This window comes from Nestor notabilis, unplaced genomic scaffold (assembly GCF_000696875.1).
Source record: "Nestor notabilis isolate BGI_N333 unplaced genomic scaffold, ASM69687v1 scaffold31365, whole genome shotgun sequence".
Classification (NCBI taxonomy): Eukaryota; Metazoa; Chordata; class Aves; order Psittaciformes; family Psittacidae; genus Nestor; species Nestor notabilis.
Genome location: NW_009930276.1, coordinates 7,621 through 26,717, shown reverse-complemented (window position 1 = coordinate 26,717; position 19,097 = coordinate 7,621). Strand labels below are relative to the sequence as shown.

Here is a 19,097-nt window from a genome sequence, read left to right as displayed (position 1 = left end):
TCCAGTATGAATATTGTAGTCCTGCAGGTCGGGGAGGTTCCCAGTTTTCCACAGCTTTTTCAAAGATAGCACTGCAATTGCAAGCTCGAGCTTTGCAGCTATTTTCTTTAAGATTCCAGGATACTAGTTAGCCAGTTTGAACTGATTTTGGTGGTGAGGCAGAAATATTTTGTGTTTGCAGTTGAATTCTTCAGTTGGCCTGTAGAAAAGATTTCATCAATATAATACCAGTAGTTTTGAGTTGTTCTCTTTCCTTGTCTAGGTCTCTCTCTACCTGGATCACATTACTTATGCCGCTTTCAGGATAGACTGATGTGGATATTGGTGCTAGAAAAAGGCTTCACTTACTGTGGTGTTAACATTAAGGTAACTGCATGCTGAGGACTGACGTTAATGTTTTTGAATCATACAGATGTTTTGCTGTATAACATGTCAGCAATGTAACTAATTAACCTGATGTTAAAGTTAATTGTTTAAGATGTGGGTTATTGTTTTTTCAACTAGTCTTGCAACTGACATACACTTAGCAGATACGAATATTTTTATTATCTAGTTTGTGACATATCATCTTTAATAAGCTGGCTAATGAGATCTGTTTGAGGAAAAGGTTTATTTGTTTTTAAATACTGAGCTATGTCTATTATTGTAGTGAGTGCTTTGCTATTACTGTTATCTCTAGTTAGATTTGTAGGTTCAATTGTGGAAATACTGCCAAAGGAATGTATATTTATTTGTTCAGAAAAATTTTGCTGCAAGAAACCAGCTTGCTAGCATTTAAGGATATGAACTGGTGAAGGCTAAAACCAAATTGTTTTTGTTTATGCTTTAGGGACTAGAATTGCAGGAAACATCCTGTCATGCAGCTGAAGCTCACAGAGTTGATGAAATTTTTGAAATGGCCTTTGAACATCAGGAGCACACAAAGATTCTCTCTCCTAATCACCATTTTGGACACATTTTGACTCCTTGTACTGTTCTACCTGTGCGGCTCTATTCTGATGCCAGAAATGTGTTATCTGGAATAATTGACTCTCATGAGAATTTAAAGCATCTGAAAGATGATTTCATTAAGGTGCTTGTATGGATGCTTGTCCAGTATTGTTATAAAAAATCAAAAACGTGGGAAAGCCCAGGCAGTGCTGAGAAGAGCAAAAAAGGATCATTTTCAGAAAACCAGCGTAGAGGTGCAGTAGAAAGATCCAGGCCTCTGAGAGAAGAAGATAGCTTTAGCGTTGATACGATTGAGGACTGGACTGATGATAGCGACGTTTTTGATCTTGAACCCAGCATCAGAATGAAGGACAGAAAAGAACCTGGACCGTTGGGAAATACACCAAAAGTACATCTGTCTATTCCAGGATCTGTAGAAACACGGGGCCAAGGTGTCCCACAGGAGATGTCACCAGAAGATAAATTATACAGGGCTGTTGTGCTCGGGCTTCCTGCTGTAGACAAAGGGAAACAGCAAGAAGTTTTACCTCGGGTTGAATTTAGTTGCTCTTACTCAGAGCTTTTGAGCATCCCTGAAGAATGGAGAACAGCCCCGGTGCCACCTTCCAAAGTCAATGAAATGAGGCAGAGGTTTCCAGAAGAATGGTACCACTTCATTTTGAGTCAGCTGGACTTCTTTCATCTGAAAGAAAAGCCTTGCAACTTACCTGAAGCTCTTATGAAAGATAAAGCTTTGAAAGATTTATACATTCATGGAGTATTGTCGTGTTGTTTTGGTCTGTTTGGACTGGATAACACCGTGCCTGCTCCGAGCCATGTGTTCAGAGCATACACTGGTGGTATTCCATGGTCTGTTGGTTTGGACTGGCTAACTGGCAAACCAGAGCTCTTCCAACTTGCGCTGAAAGCATTCAGGTAAAAGAAAACATTCCCTCAGATTATAAAAATTATATAGAGAGTCCTGTGCTCTGAAAGTAAGTAAGGCTTCACTAAGAGTAGTTCACATTAAAACCCTATTATTTAAATACATTTGTAGCTTCTTCCTACATAAATACTGCCTGTAGCCCCAGGCACTGACAAGAGGGATATGGAGATTCTTTCCTTCCTCCCTTCCCCACAGAAGCTGCCTCCAGCACTGCAAATTCGCTCTGTTAAGTGGGGAAAAAACAACCCATTTTCATTCTCTCCATAATCTAAGAGAATTGTGATGGAGTTAGATATTTGGCACTTTCCATTATCAGGCAGCAGGAACAGCATTTGAGGTGAATGAAAGATGTTTAAGCTTAATGTGTTTTACATCTGGGTGAGCTAAAAGCACACCTGTACCAAGTTCCAGTGACTCAGCTGATAAGCAGTAACTGACAAAGTTGCTAGTGCTTGGTAACATTTGATGTTACCTCTCTGCCTTCTGTAGCCTGAAGAGGCTTTCTTCCTCCTGTCTCTTGCTGTGCTACTTACTGTATGGCTTCCGGTACCTTTCAGATACACTTTTAAGCTGATGGTTGACAAAGCAAGCCTGGGTCCAATTGAGAACTTCAAAGAGCTGGTTAACTATCTGGAAGAATATGAGAACGATTGGTACATTGGACTGGTATCAGATCTGGAGTGGCAGCAAGCAGTTCTTCAGGAAAAGCCATACCTTTTTTCACTGGGGCATGACCCAAACATGGTAAGCAGAAAAATGACTAGTAAACAAGGTCAAAGTTTGGTTTTGTTTTCCACTGCTTTTGTGTTTTTTCTTGTGTGTTCCAAAACATGAAGGCTGGGCAAAGAAAGCTCACATTTGTGCTGGAGAGGAGCTCATATCGCTGCTGTTGAAAGTTCAACCTGCTTTGTTCTTCAGATGCAGCAATATTTCCTGATTATCTTCCAAGGCGGAAGAACTGAAGCGAGGAGACTGGTTTACACACTTTGCCATTTTTAAAGAGATGATATTCATAGTATGCAGCCCTAAAGGTTCATTTAGTGTTTTGGAACCAAAGTGCTTGGAGAATGTACTGAATGCTGAATGTTTTGATCTGTTTGTTCTTACAGGGAATTTACACTGGGCGAGTCCTCACGCTTCAGGAACTGTTAGTACAAGTGGGAAAACTTAATGACGAAGCTGTCCGGGGTCAGTGGGCAAATCTGTCCTGGGAGCTGCTATATGCTACAAACGATGATGAAGAACGATACAGCATCCAGGCACACCCTGTTCTCCTGCGAAACCTGACAGTGCAAGCTGCAGACCCCCCTCTTGGCTACCCCGTGTATTCCTCTGAACTTCTGCATCTGCCTTTGTTCTAGAATGTCAGTAGCACTTTCTTTTTTAATTGTTATTTTGTATTTTCCGTCTGCATGTTGGGAATCCAGTGTTTGTGTAACATTTATACACTGCTCTCACAGTGGCGCTGGGTGGCAGTGCCAAGCCAGTATACATGATTTGCACGGAAGTGGTGCTAGCAAGGACCTTCAGCAGGCAGGGAATTTTGGACGGTTTTCTGGCTGCTGGAACATAAGAGACACCATTGCCTGTGTGGCTGATGAGCCACGAGATGCTGGAACTCTCTTCTCCAGTTTAGAGAAGAGCAGCATAATTCTGATCATTAACTATTTTTGGTGCATTCTGGTGTATTTTTATTTCTTCTTCTCAAGACAGGTGACTTGCACTGACAGTCAGGTTACAGCTCACTGTAGTACTGTCAACCACAGAGTTGGTAACCAAGTTGTACATACAACTATTTATATGAATTTGTTTTTTAATCTTGCCATTTTTTATTGGACTGAGTTCAGTTTTAGCATTTGTTATAATATATGACTTCAGCTGATCTTCCTTGGCTGCAGTAAGTTATCGCTGTGCTTTAACAAGGTGAGTTGTGAAGGACGATTTGTACCAAAGTACTTGTTTTGGGGGCAAAGAGAATTTATATATTAATGTATCGGAATGCACAATGTGTTAACCTGTGTGACCTACTGATGAAGCAAATGTATAATTAGGGGAGGGAAGGAATTTAAGTCCAAATGCATTAACTTTATCTCGTTCTTCCAATATCTCTGTATTTTTTATATATATATGTATATGGGTGGGTGGGTGTATATGTTGCTTGCAGCCTACATCCACAGCACTAACCAGTCTTCCACAAACACTGGGAGAGTTTGATAATGGGGGGCAGGATGGAAATGCAGCTGTCTGTGCCAGAAGTAATTTAATTTTTTTAACCTTACCAGAGGTTAGAACAGCATTTGGCAGTTGGTTTATAACATTACAGGGCTCCTTGAAAACAGGTCTGGGTCATCTCTCCAGTGGCTCATTTATCCTGTTTGTTACTACCAGTCATTAGCACATAAGTGTTTTCTCCATAGATCGGTAGTTAACAGCGTAGTTACTGCTGCATGTGCTGCCCGGGGTGTAGGTCATTGTGTCTTTAACCTGCAGAATCAATTTAAATCAGATCTGCTCCGTAACTGAACTAGTACTGGTTTAGAACACCCAGCATTGTGTTATCTGGAGCATGTTTATGACTTTTACTCCTCACCTTTAAGATGTTTTTGTATCAGATAACATGTGTCACAGGACTGTGTACTCGGCTGTTTGCTGCTCTTTAGATCAGTGACCATAAATGATTTTTTTAAAACATGCAGACAGTGCAGTGAACTTCAGAGGTGGTAAGGAAACCCCTGTCAAACTCCATGGTATAGCACTTTGAGGTACAGGATGAAATCCACACCAAACATTAGTGGAAGCAGGTTTTAGAAGGTGATTGTCTGTCATACAGGAGTGTAAATATCAAAGTGCTAGTAACCTAAAATCACCTTGCTTGGCTGTGAACTGGATCTAGAAATAGAGACTTATGGAAGCTGATCTGGAAGGGCTTTTAGAAAGCCCCCGTTTCAGCTCCCACTCAGAAGGAGCTACTCTTGGCAAATGTTTAGTAAGATTTAGAACTTCCAATACCAGGAGCATCATGAACTTGTCAAGTAGTTCACTCCAGTTCTTTGCTGCTGTTCTTGCAGCAGTTGGTTTTTTCCTAGATCTAATTTCACCTCCCTGCCTCTCTGTAAGCCTCTTACAACTTGTCTTCTGTATGGTCACAGAAAATTTCATTACCTTTTTTTCTTTGCAGCAGCACCAGCAGTCTGTTATTTGAAGATGGCTGTATTTCTGCCCTCATTCTTTCTCTTCTGTAAACTGAATAAACTAACTGAGAAAAAAACGGAGTGCACTGTGATCCTTTCCTCTTGCTTTCCTCTGGTTCTCGCCATCTGCTACCCAGACTACTTGAAAAGCATTGCTGGTAACCGGCCCTTGTGTTCCAGCAGAGATCCCGGTTGGTACCAGATGGAGGAACAGACTTAGCAATGTACAGAATTCCTGTTCGTGCATGGGAATGTGGCGTTGGGCTCCAGCACAGTGTAAGATCCTGGCCCCTGCTGTCCCAGGCAGCGTGTCCAGTTTGCATGTTCCAGTGTGTTTTGCAACAGTATGACCCCGATTGACATTATGATTTTCTGGAACCCTCTTAAGATTCTTTTGGCAGAAACACAAGTTACAGCCTCTTGTTCTGTATCACACATTTGTGCAGCCAAGTGCCCCTGCTAAGCATGTCTTGCTTGTGTGCTCTTGAACTGTTTCCAGTTTGTTCTGGAGCATTTATTTATCAGGAATTGACAAATTCATCTTCAAACCTGGCTTTGTCTCTCATACATGCTGCTCTTTGGATTACCAACGCAGTACTAGTGCTGGACTCGGTGTCTAGGACCAAGCTGACAACAGCCCACCCCACCATTCTCCCGTGCAACCTCCGAGAACTGCTCTCTGTTTTCTAATGAGGTATGTACATCAGCTTTACTTAATTATCAACACCTACTTGCTTTACAGGTTGCAATGTCCATCACACGAAGATAAGGAGAAGACAACTTCATCATGGCTTTGGAGAACCAGTTTTAAAGAGTTTAAAATCCTTACTAGAGGATTTTCACCCCCTTTTTTGAGCCTTTACCAAAAACATTTAAGTCGTGGAGTCTGCCTCTGTCTCATTCATGTACCATAAAGTAACAGGAATCAGTTTAATGGCATGAAGTGTTAGGGAAGTGGCATTTGCAAATCACAAATGTTTTGTCCTTTTTGGAAAGTTTCTGCTTTCGGCATTTTCCTTCACATCAGCTTCCTCTCTGATGGATCATTTTGTTACGCCCTGATCCCTGTCATCTCTGTTCTCAGACTGGTGCTGGCCACAGCATGGTCCATGACAGCAGGTCTGTGCTTACATGTCCAGCAGCAGCTGGCTTCAGCTGAGGCACAAGAAGCAAGCTCCTCTCCAGGCATAAAGGCTGATGCTATTTGGGAAAGGAAAAGTGGAAAGACCTGTGTTTAAACTGCGAGCAATCCTTCTGTAGAGTGCAGTGCTGTCAAATCTTCTGTGGATTAGGAGATGGAGACTTAAGCATCCCATGAACATATCTGCATGTGTGTTGTACTAAAAGTCACTGCATTTTGTCATGTAGACTTGCTGCTGCCTCTTTAACATATTGCACAAACCGCAGCACAGAAGCTGGTGTCAGCAACTGAAGTGAACCTTCCCCTTTTCCAGAAGGGCACGGGACCAGATCCTTGTCACTTCATTAGTCTTTATTTTTGTCCCTAGACAGTTGTTTCCGTCCTTCTCAAATGTCACATTGAAGACATTGCTTTTGACATACTCTTTGCTGTAGTTGGAAAGTGTCAAAAATTTCTAATCGGGTGGTTGTTTTATTATCAATGATAAAAGTAAGAATTTTTCTTACCTGGATAGTGTGTAGCCTGAGGTATGTCCAAAAATTATTGCGGACTCTCTCAGCAGCAAGATCACAAGCTTGTAGGTACAGGTGAGTTACCATTACAGAGGTACTCCTCGCTGACAGGAGAACTGGGTGTCAGTGGGATGGTAAATCTTTTAAAAGCAGAGTCCTCAGTTCCTCCCGGCTGTTGCTTTCCAGGATACTGTTGGGACTGGCTTCTGCCTTGTGTGCAAGGACCTGTTTCTGGGAATTTGGCTTCTATTTATTTCATTCTTAAATCGCCTGCAATGCAATGTCTGCCCTAACTGGGCTCTGACCATAGCCCTGGTGTCTTAGCTTTAAGCAGTCTGCTGTGAAACAGATTGTTCATTTATACTGTGCCCCCTCTCAGCTGGGAACTGTTCTGTGGGAACATCCCCAGCTCCTCTCTCCTGCTGCCCTATAGATAGAAGATGGGCCAGATTCAGAGCAAGGCCAAGCACTGCCTAGGAAGGGCTTATGCTTACGCTTGCACTCGCCCTTTCCCACTGCAGCTCTGTACACTGCCCATCCTTAGCCTTTACAGAGCCACCAGAAGACTGTGGACATTACAGTGGTGCTAAGAGACCTAAAGGTTAAATACATCTAAATGTTGTGCCAGAAGTTAAGAGATTTAGCCCTAACAATGCACTTTGCTCTCTGCAAAGAGGAAACACAGTCTCCCTTTCCCAAAAGGAGCCTTCAGACACAGATTGCACATCCTCACCTATTGTACCACAAGCTTCTACCTGTAGGTTGTTTTTTCTTTCCCCAGTGTCCATTAGAAATGGAGGTGACAGAAACGGGATCCTGGGGGCATAGAATTTTTAGCCTGCACAGCAACTATTTGCCAATGTCATAGCAGCAGAAAAACAAAATAATACTGCCTGGCCTCTTCTGCCTCTGTTCCTACAAGCTTAAAAATTCAGCCTGTGGTAGTTTGATATGAAACAGGTATGTTTAGAAAGATTTTTATTTAGCCAAGTTGTGTATAGAGCTTGATAGATTTGTCAGGTTACATGATGACAAAGATACAACAGATAAAAAAAAAGAGCTGCTGCTTGCAGCCACACAATATGAAAACAGTTTCTCCACCTTAGCACAAGAGCAACAGGGTTTTGTACACGCTTCTCCTTACTTCTTCTTTCTTGAATAAGAGGCATCAGCATCCTGCAGTGGGAGTACATCCAGTCAGTATTTCCCACCCTGCTTGCTTCAGCAGTTCAGTCCCTCACCCACAGTGTTATTTTGCTTGAAATGGCTTGTGACAGTGGGCAGTTACAGCATGGAAGCAGGAAGTCTTAAGCTGAATGTGCCACCCTTATTTTTGCATTTCCTGCTTTTGAAGTACGCGAACATGAGGTTTTGTACCAAGTTCAACTAAACCACAGTAAGAACAAATACCAATTCTGTTCTGAAAGAACAGAGCCCTGCACTGCACATCTGTCTTCGGGGAAGGATGATGTGAGTGAAGAGCCCCAACAGGCAGGGGTATCACTTAACATACTCCTGGGAGGTGCTCAGATTACATGCCTGATATAAAAGTTATCTACAACCAGGGAGCTGTTTTCAATGGTCTTAATTTCAAGTTGCATTCAGTAATTTATGCTAGTGCCTTATAGCTCAGCTCTGCATTAACGGTGAGCTCTGAACGTGCAGCCCATGTGAGGAAGAGCAGAGCAAGACGTTCTGACTTGGCTGTGTGCTGCCCATGCTGCAGTAACTCTAGACTAGCAAGCACGTAGCAATGGAGTGCATCAGCTGCTGGGGAAGCGAGGAGTGAAATGAGAAACTGATCCAAAATGCAATCCCAACATTCCCATGGCTAAAGAGTCTGTAAGCAGAGTAGAAAAGGCAAATAGCAAAGAGAGGAGAGAGGAATAAACCTACCATTCCACTCTTAAAGTTCTGTATCCTCCTCTTGCCCATCCTGTTCATCAGCCACCATGCCCATGTGGGCGCGTACTGCCAGAGGTAGCAAACGGCCAGGTAGGGGTGGTCGCTGATCCAAGCCTCCTTCAGGTCATTGGCTGTGCTCACCAGGGTGAGCCGGACGCAGCGGTCGGTTGGCATCTTGTGGGACTGATCACCGCTGTTCTCTATGGACTGGAGGGGAGAGAGCAAGAAGCGATTAGGCCTGTATCCCTGTGAGCGACACAGGGAGAGGAAGGGCCGAGCCCTGTGCCACAGATACACTCCTCCCAGTTTCTTCAGTTGGCACAAGTAGAATAATCCAGCCAGTACAGCAGAGACTGGCACTGGGGAATCCAGCCCTCACTACCCTCTAGTTTTCATTATATGCTGCAAGTTGTTCAGTAAACAAGTTAGCAGATGAGACCATGTTGCCCATTATCTTAAATACTCCTGGCCAGCTCTGCCGTGCAGGCAGCCACCTCAGAAAAAAAGCAAAGCAACAGGCTTATTCAGTGACAGGGGTGTCTTACTTGAAGTCCTGTGTATGTGTATCACTTAGTGGACTTAAGCCACAACCACATGAATTCATGTACACGTCACTCCAGTAATAACAGACTCCTCTACCAATCTGTTCTTCTATTTTCCAGAGCAAAATCAATTCTGGTCTAGATTTGGTCTTCTTCATAGTGCTTTTGCCATGCTGAAATCTGAGGAATTTGTTTTGCAGGCTTTCCAGATTGCTCAAGAAGTACATCTTGTCTTTCACAGATGTATAAAGTTTTGCAAGCCAAAAAAATCCTTTCAGAACTCAATTTACAATGGGAGATTTCCCCCACCCCTGCCCCCCCTCACTGGTGGGTTATCCCGAGCTTTAAGTTGATTGCATTTATGACATTACATTTTGATGTATTATAGTAGCCATTTTGCCGGCTGTTTTGTTAGGCAAAATATTAAATTGCTTATTAAAAGCAACTGTGCAGTTAGAAGGTTTTCCTTTTTCTCCTTGAACAATAACTAACAGGAAAGGAATGCACGCCTTGCCCCAGCTGACTGCAGTGGCTTTGCCAAGAGCAGCGTCAACCAAGCAGGGCACATCAGGACTAGGGCAAACAAAAAGCCACCTGGGCAGGAAGGGCAGTATTCTGCACACAGAACTATGTCTAGAAAATCCTGGCTTTTCCCCCAGAACAGCAGCAGGGTGGCTGTATGGCAATTTTTACCATACTGGGATTGTGTATTTTGAAAGAGAGAAGGCAGAACAGTTTTCAAACTTTATTTTCATTTGATATGGACTTGATACCGCAAATACTTCAAGACCATACATAGTTCTGCACCAACCAAAGGATTTCTTGGTAAGAAGGTGAGGTCAGTCTATGCTAGGAGGAGAAAAAGAAAAGAAAACCATGGAAGGATCACAGATCCTGAAGCAGAAGTCAGGTTTATCTCAACAGAATTAGGTCCTTACCTTTGCAAGATTCTCCGTAAAGACATTTTGTATAATCTTGGACTGTACAGGCCCTGGGCATATGTTGATAATACTGATATCGGGGTAGTCAGTCAGCTCAGTCCGAAGAGAATTAAAAAAGCCCTGGGAGAAAAGACTAGGATGTAATCCAGCTTTGCCATGTTTCCACGATGTATTTACATAACAACTCTATGCTGTAAAGGTAAGGGTATTCCCTTAAAAGCAATTCCTAACACTTTCTTTGGCTTTTCACATTCAGAGGCTGTTATCTGCAATTATAGACATTGATATGCGTCACTGACCTCTCCAATACACAGTAGTTTCTCTGAACTACAGCCAGATGCTGCTGTCCCTGTACCGAGGCCGACACCAACAGTCTTGGTAGTGGAAGTGCCACCAATCGCAAGAACTGCAATATTGTGGAAATTACCTTTTGCTTTTTGTGGTGAGATTAAAGATGTTCAACTGTTTCTATTGAGGAAGTGGCACTGCTTCTGTGTAAGAGGAGGAAAACTTCTCAGCATATTAAGTCAAAGATGCATTCTGGTATTTTTAGGGGGTAATTCCACACTGCTGAATTCACTGCAGAGATTGAAATTTGCATTCACATAGATATAAATCTTATTTCAGATCAGGAATATGCAACCAGTGTATCCAAATTAAACTGTAATTACAAAAGCTGCAAGTATTTCTTTCCTTTAAGCTAACAGGATAGAAATTTTCTTAATCTCTGTAGCAGGTCACGTTTAGATAGCAACTACTATAGGGAACGTGACCAGTTCAGGAAGGTGCTTCCTACCAAAGTTGCTGGTCAAGCACCACAGAGCTATGATTCAGTAAATACCACACTGTGTCTTATCTGTGACCTGGGTAATAATGGTTCCCTGTTTATTCTAACACACAACTTTGTGTCATAACAGAACAAGCACAGGCTGATAAACTTCTCCCACTGTGGTAAAAATGTGTAATTTGTAGTCCCATCCAGCTCGGGAAGAGGGCTGGCTGACCCAGAGCCTTTCAGAACTTGCAACACAGAGCTAACATCAGCCAGAAACATTCCTGTGATGACACAGAAGTCATCAGCTGGGGTAATCCACTAAAGCCAGGCCTCAAGTTGCACACTGGTGCACACAATATGATCAAGAACATAGGCTCTAGTTTCCCAGTTGTTGGTGACTAATTCCAGCTGATAAACTGCATAAATGGTCAGCTTCTTTTCAGTGTGTATTTAAAGTTATAAGTACCTGCAGGTTCTGATTCTGGTATCAGATCTTCACAGCATGTTATCAAAGCCTATATACGTGTAACTTACAGAGGACTAAATTCTAACATTAAGACCACTTAGTAGTTTTAGGGATTAAAAACCCAGGCCCTCCCCTAGACTGCTTCCTGCCCTGAAAGAAAGGAGCCTCCTCCAGCCCTGGTGCATGCCTTCAGACGTGACACCAATACACCGGGCTCCATCCCCCACTCCAGGTTAATGCTACCGCCCCAGCCTGCACCCTCCACATTCCATGAGGGGTCCTGGGCACACTTATCTCAGAAAAGCCCCCTGAAGCCCCCAGGTCATGGCACAACTTCTGTGACAGGACTGTGCCAGTCCAGCTGAGGAAAACACAACATGTATAAAGGCACCAGACCCCAAAGGGGAAAGGGAGGCAGCTTGTGTCACGAGCATGGCCACGTGGGCAAGGGGAAGATGTGGTGCTGCTCCTTGTTCAGGAGTGCTTTGTATCCTACTCACCCCCGCAGTGACTGGAAGCCCAGGCTCTCCTAGAAGCACAGCCTAAACAGTGGCCTATGCAGCCGTCCTCCCTCCTTTGGGCAATCATTAGTTAATGAGCAGGACTGAATGAGAGCTCTCTCAGCCCACAATCCCTTGTCACACCCTGTGGATTTGGAGTGATGATAAAAAGAACTGAGTCCCATTTTGCCTGAACGAGACAAACTCAAGACGTACTTCCAGGAGTGGAAAGGGTTCGTGTTCGGCAATGCTGTGATAGAAAGGAAGCCAGAAACATTGCTCGGTCACTTGTGACAAGGCACTGCATTGGCTCAAATGCTGGCAGGCTTCTGGGATCCAAGTTCTACCTAAGAACAGACACCTGCCTGCAGTGCTGAGTAGCCACCAAAAGCACACAGCACTGCAGGCAAACTCAGACACACTCCTGCAGAGGGCACTGGCTGCAGCACACACCACCCGCATCGCTGCCTCTCTCCCGGTATTCCAAAGGGAGCCCTGCTGACCTGAGCTAGTTGCAAGGTACTAAAAGCTGAGCATTGGTCCAGTGAGCTTATGTTATCTCTGGAGATCACCTTCGCAGAAGCTGAGCACACAGGGCTGCTGAGGCTTTTTTCAGGGTGCTGTTTGAATTGCACAGTCAAAGTCACTGCTATTTCATCAAATGGGTGCACAGCCAGTAAACATCCAATGCCTGTAGCTAGAGATCACAGCTAGCTCCTGTTTCTGCTCTGTGGCCATTCTGCTATCCCCCTCCATTTCGAGGGGTTTGTGTGCCGCCTCCTTCCCCTGGGCCTTTCCAGCTTTGTAACCAAATCCCAGGGGATGCTGAAGGCAGCAAGGCTAAGCCAACTTCTACCATGACAGAAACATTCAGAAATGATCCCCTAATGACCAGAAAACAGAGAGTAGTGGCTGCTGCTCAGTGCAGTCCGTGTGCTTACTAGACAAGTTCCTGATTGAGGAATATTTTGAAGGCCACTGTTTCTGATCCACCCCACATGCCTCCAATTACATGAATTATAACTAGATGAATGGCACATGACCTCCATGAGCATCATCACACCAGAGAGAAGCTGCACCAGTCACATGCAGACTCCCGTGGCCTCAACTCATGCTTTTACAGCACTCCCAGAACTGAAATAAAGGGTAATTTCATCAGCAGAACATTGTCATGAAGAATTCCAGTTGGCATGAATCAAAGCATGATTATATCAAGCACACATTTTAATTCTTAACAGCATTCCTTCCTTCCTCCTCCAATTGCCATTTAAAAGAAATTAAAAAAACACCAAAACCCAAAAACCACGACCAAAACCAAATGAAAGGGAAAAAAAAGGGACTTTTTCATAAAAGGCATGATTAAGATTGTGTAAGATTGCAGCATTAACTGTGTCAGCTGTGGTAGACTCCAAAGCATGAATTAAAAAAAACCCCAAAACCATAATAGATGAATTCATGTCAGATAGGCTTGCCTATTTAATAACTGGTGGCAAAAACGCAATCTTCCTTTCAAGATGTTAGAATATAGGTTGATCCATACTGAGAAAACACAACAGGAAAAGCATCACTTTATGCTTTGTCATACCTTTCCCCTGCCCTTTCTCTAGCCATTTCCTCTCAGTCATTGTCAGAGTCAGGCTATGGACTCCTGGAGAGGCCTGCCATTCCAACAGATTTCCCTTCCCTGAACTTACTGGCAAAGTTGGATATTTAAAAAAGCTTTTCTAGTTTTTGGGGGTTTCATGCCCACATCTAGCCGTGACTCCAGACTGATCAGAGACTCTCAGACAGAGCCTTTCCGAAATCTACATTGCAAATCACATGTACTAACACCTGCAATTCTGCACAGCAGAATTGCTGTGAAAGCAAAACAAGAAAGGAAGGTTGAGGTCTGGCCAGGTTATTGAGCAGAGGTAGAAGCTACTAACAAAGAGACCAGCAGTTCAGTTAGCTTATTTCAATTAAGCCAGAAACTATCTCCTTTAAAGCTTTGTCCATGTTTCCACCTTAACACAACATTCAGAGTTGTGAGATTTTTTAAAAGCACCACATGAATTCCTTGTGCTCTGCAACTAATCAGCCATGCTTGGACCAACCCCGCCACACCCAAAAGACAATTCAGCTGGAAGAACACTTAATGAATAAAGGAGCGTAAGGGGAATTCATACTTCTGCTTCTTGCATTCTTCTAATTTAAGTCTACTAGACTTAATCCAAAAGCTGGCCTCTAATGGGCAATTTCACCACTGGCACTAAAATGTAGAGCAGCAGATCTCTCCTCATCACTAACTGAAAAGTGTTTATTAGCAGAGACCTGTCGCTGTCTTTTAGATCTTCATTCTTTCAAGTGTCTGGTGGCTTTGCAGCATCAGCCACTTGTTACATTTTTGCTGTTAGACAAACCATCAAAAGACATTGATCCCGTAGCTTAAGCAAAGTTGGTTACTCTGATTATGTGCTTAAACCCAGCAGGGAGGAAAAAGGTGCTGGTTTTTCAAACCTGAGCACAGCAAAAGTTTATTCTACTGAGATCAAAACATACATTAGCCAAAAGTCAAACAGTGCTGACATGCATCTGAACAAATCTGCTGTTTAAATAAGCAATTCTTCTATGATACAAGCAGTCTTTCTTCCCCCATATACTTTTTTGAGCTCTTCTGTGTTTTTCTAGACAAGTGAGACTCCTGTCAAAAACTCTCTCCAAGCAGTACTGAAAGCTAAGTGTTATGCAGAGGATAACTCCCTAAGACACATTAAGCTGCTGGTTCTTCACATCACAGCAAGATTCAGAACTGTTGTGAAGACTTGTTCAGATGTTCTCCACCAGATCAAGAATTCTCATCTCTGAGTAGTCTGCTTTACCACTCACCATTCTCACTTTACTGTCCCTAAGACTGCCAGTAGTCTTAAAACTCTCACCAGTGACTTTTCTTTCTCTCTATCTGAATTAAGATGAGAACATTAGGGTTTCTATATGCAACAGAATAATCCACCGATTTAGGTATCTTTTCATCTGAAGGCCAGAGACTAAAGTCTTGTGTTTCTCATTGGTATTTAACTATGTAGTGGTTAAGCCCAACTAAGATGACATTTGAATTTTAGTTAGGAAAATAAATCTATACCGGGAGCAGACATATTTCACATTTCAGAGCAAATAAATTCCAAAGGACTTTCAAAACCTGAAGAAGTTACGTAATGCTGTGTGCAATTTCAGGTGACACTTCTATTTTCTCTGTAAAATAAAGTCCTTTGCTATGGCACTAACTGATGCTGGTCTATCACCAGTTATTACTGGTCTATTACACAACAAGATTTAGTTAACCTCAGAAATCTAACTTACCTGCAGAGCATGCTTGCTGGCACAGTACCCAGAGGCAAGGGGAGCTCCCATGATACCCATCACACTGCTCACAGTAACTATCTTTCCTTTTTTCCTTTGGATCATGTGATTCAGGACATGTTTTGTTAAAGAGATTGTACCCAGGTAGTTGAGCTCTATTATGGCACTGTAGACATCCAGGTTTGTATCCACAAACAAGGAGCGCTGGGAACGTCCACCGTTGTTGACCAAAACATCAATCTCAAGAAAGATACAATGATAAATTAATAGAACACATCTCCTTTAATACCTGTGCTTCCTCAGGCATTTGTTAAGTGGCTATTCCCTTCCCTCTAGTGTCATCTCTGCCATACACCAATAAGATGCATCAGCTGCTGAAGAAGTTTCAGCAGTTGCTCCCCTCCACTAGTCGTCATCTTTGAATTGAGGGCTGGCTCATTTTGGACTGAGTCAACAAGCCAGGAATACAGTGTTTGATGCCAAACAAGGTTAACTCCTAGTATAAGAACACTGGCAGCTGAAAACTTGTTTTCCACATAACATTTTTTTTTAACCTTACTGCACTGCAGCAAGTAATGCTTGGGTCCTGCAAGGTAACCTCCAAAAACAAGTTTTGTGCAAAACCAGAAACCAACTGAAGTAAAGAACAGAAGAAATAAATCTGGTACCACTAATTTCACTGTGAAAACAAGTGGTCTAAAGGCTTAGCTTGAAGTTTTCAACATTGTTTTTAATACTGGCTAGATCTGACTGCTACTGCCCTGGGCTAGCAATCAAGAAAATTCTGTATCAAAGGCAGCAAACAACCTTTGATGACCAGTTTTGTTCCACATGGTTCTGAGCCCAAATCACATGCCTTACTGACATTACAGAATAAATGTTCTGACTTCCAGCACACAATTTCAAGCTCTAAATTGCTCCAGTTGGCCCAGAAATACAGTGATATCAAGCAAGTGAATTTTTAGGTCTTGGCAATGACCAGTGATTATTTGTTCATTGCTGCATCTCTCCAAAGCCTGCTGAAACCCAGGAACAAGCAACAGAAGGGATGAAAATTCAGGTACTTTTTGGCAAGTGAATTTACCATATGACAGAATAGAAGGGAAACATGAAGAGAAATGCAAGTATAGGATATAGGGGCAAAAAAGAAGTTTAACCCCAGAAGCACACCTTACCTTGCCAAAATGCTTAAGGACACTGTTGGTGGCAGCTTCATGAGAGCTTCTATCAGTCAAGTCAAGACGCAGAACAAGGATATCTTTTTCATCCAAGCTGCTTATCTCTAAAAACAACCATGAAGTAAATGGGAACAAGTAAGACTGCCAATGTAACAACTGCAGGAAATGTAATGTGCTTTAAAACACTGCATTTTTACTAGAAAGAACCCAAGAAACTGTAATATTAAGTTGGAAATAAAATGCTTGCTTTGTCTTCATTTTGATCTCCATGTAGAATCCATTTTTAATCTGTTCCTACCAAGTCTTTCATTTCTCATCATTACGTTTTTGCTTGTGTAAAGCTTGACTTTGTGTAGCTTTTCACTCAACTCAATTCCCCAAGTAAATTACAATTTTTGGGAGTAACATGCAACTGGAATTTTTCACTGAGCCATTCAGAAGCACGGCGTATTGGCACTTTGTTTGCATGTTAACTGGTCAAGCATGTTTATTTATGAGTAGCTATAAGGCAGAGTCCAGAGAAGTTAGACTGTTGAAGAGTTACTGGAGGAGGTAGAAGGGTCTTGTTTAACTGACAGCTTTTAATATATCCATCTCCTGAAATCAAAGTCAGCTGTCATCAAGCCTTCATGTTGAGCGTTTTTACCACTGTCCCTTTAGAACAACTGACCTTCTCCAGAGAAAATATTTCCTGAGCAATGATTTGTGACCCTGGGGTTTTGGGGCAGATGACTCACAAAAATAAAATCTTCGAGGTTTATCTTTTCAGGGTTTTTTTAACTACATATAACATGATTTTTTTTCTACTTTTTTAATATTAGTTTGATAGTGCTACTTTTGTTTCTAAATTGATTCCTAGCCCCAACTAAGCGTACCTGCTTCCCTTTAACCAGCTGCCCTCTTTAGTGAGCCAAAGGCTCTGACTTTTTGATTACTACTTCTCACATACACAGGTAAGGTTGAACTTTGTCTTTACAGTGATGTACAAATAAGAGGGTTAGTTAAATCTGTAAGTTGCCTCTGTATAAAGGTCATTCATATTTAGGCTACTTGTCAAAATAAACCCATCTGTCTGGTTTAAAGCTACCAGTATTTCCATTTATTGCTCTTTCCAACCACTTCCTGTGCATTTTCCCATCCATTTCTTCCAGAAACACACCAGTAAAATCCATGCAGTTTAACCCCCTCTCTGAGGGACACCACTCTACCTCATGCTCCCTCAAGCAGATTTGCACAGTTGAAACCTACTGAGCTAGGGCATGTTTCTGTCTTGGATTAACAAGACCACATGGTCAACCCAGACAAGAAAGTTACACAGGGAGGGGAGGAAGGAGCAGAGGAAGAGACAGAGACTGCTGATGAGGAATGAAATGCTCTTTTACGTGATATAAGAAATTTCAGGAAATATCAAACCAGAAGCATAGTTCTGGTTTTGGAGCAATCTGCAGTCCAATCTGATTTCCATCCCCAACATACTCAGACTTGTACATCTCTATCAGCTTCCTTAGTTCTTATCTAGGGTGAGGAATCCTTGCTCTAGTCATGCCTCATAGATGGCTTTTACAAAACTTCTGACATTCTTGTTATCCTTTTTCTATACTTCTACCGCCCACTCATCCTGTTGTTTTACTGGCAGATGACCTGAACCGTGCACAGTGTTGAAGGCACATGCATATCCCAGTTTATACATTATCAACATGATGTTCTCCTTTCCTTTTACTAGTAACCCCTAATATTCCACTTCTTTTTCTGCCTGCTACCAAATCAATGTTTTTAAGGGATCAACTACAATAACCCAGAAAAACACTTGCTCCTCAGTGGAAGACCTTAGTTTATAGTTCATCGTTTTACACAAAAGCTAACATACTTCAGCAAACACCCTTTAGTGATGTTTTTCAGCCGCAGCATCAATAGCACACTGCCACCTGAAACTGAGCACTCAAAGCTCAGTCTACCCAGAACAATGGCCACTTTCACTCAGCTGTGAAACAGCTTTATGTTTTCTGGAGGTCCTTTAAAGTCTCCTTACATGCAGTTCTACACTAGATGGCTTCTGGTTGGGATCAAACTGCCCAACCACCAAGCAGCAGGTCTTCTGACTGACATTCTCCTATCAAGCAGTTAGAGGCTGCCTCTTCCCTGCTTATGGTCCATTAAGTTCTAGTTACTTTTTAACTAAAACATGGTTATAATCACCCAAAGCCAACTTGTTTTTCAAAAGATAGCTGCCTAAGTAATGTTGACTTAGAAGAGCATTTTGTTACAACATCAAGTGTACATCTCCTTCCCCTAGGATCCCCTAGAGGTTTCCAGATTAACATTTTTTTTCAATACATGTTAATCCAGGTCAGCAGTTCCTTGTAACATGATAAACAGTAAGTATAGCATAGGGCCTTTATTCTTCAGCTCTTCAGCATTTCCTCTTCTACCTTTTATTTCTGTCTTGTATAATGCCCTTTAACAGATCATGAGCTTTTAGCAGAGACTGAACACCATAACCTCCTGAGGTCCATTCCAACCTCAATTACTATGTATTTTCACAACTTACAGACTGTCTGTCATTCACTTGGCCTATCCATATTCAAATCCTACTTGACCTTTGCCAAACCAAGAAGCATCGCCCCACCTACTTTTTTACTTTTTAGGGCTTTTGACAGAAAACAGCCTCCAACATTACTGATGAAATTCAACTCATGCTTCAGAGAGTGGTTGGGGGAAACAGAGAAGCCGC

General features: G+C 42.5%; 2 protein-coding genes across 2 annotated transcripts; one reads left to right on the top strand and one right to left on the bottom strand.

The window, feature by feature from the left end:
- Nucleotides 1–262: 262 nt before the first annotated feature.
- PCNXL4 (pecanex-like 4 (Drosophila)) lies at nucleotides 263–3,237 on the top strand (the record flags this gene model as incomplete). Its single annotated transcript, XM_010015334.1, has 4 exons — nucleotides 263–366; nucleotides 830–1,866; nucleotides 2,434–2,620; nucleotides 2,986–3,237. Coding segments are annotated over 4 exons (1,580 nt in total), but the record flags the coding sequence as incomplete, so codon positions are not given.
- A 4,503-nt stretch (nucleotides 3,238–7,740) lies between these two features.
- On the bottom strand, nucleotides 7,741–16,470 carry DHRS7 (dehydrogenase/reductase (SDR family) member 7; the record flags this gene model as incomplete). The annotated part of the gene is made up of 5 exons (XM_010015333.1): nucleotides 7,741–7,896; nucleotides 8,617–8,832; nucleotides 10,106–10,228; nucleotides 15,189–15,428; nucleotides 16,364–16,470. Coding segments are annotated over 5 exons (722 nt in total), but the record flags the coding sequence as incomplete, so codon positions are not given.
- Nucleotides 16,471–19,097: the final 2,627 nt, after the last annotated feature.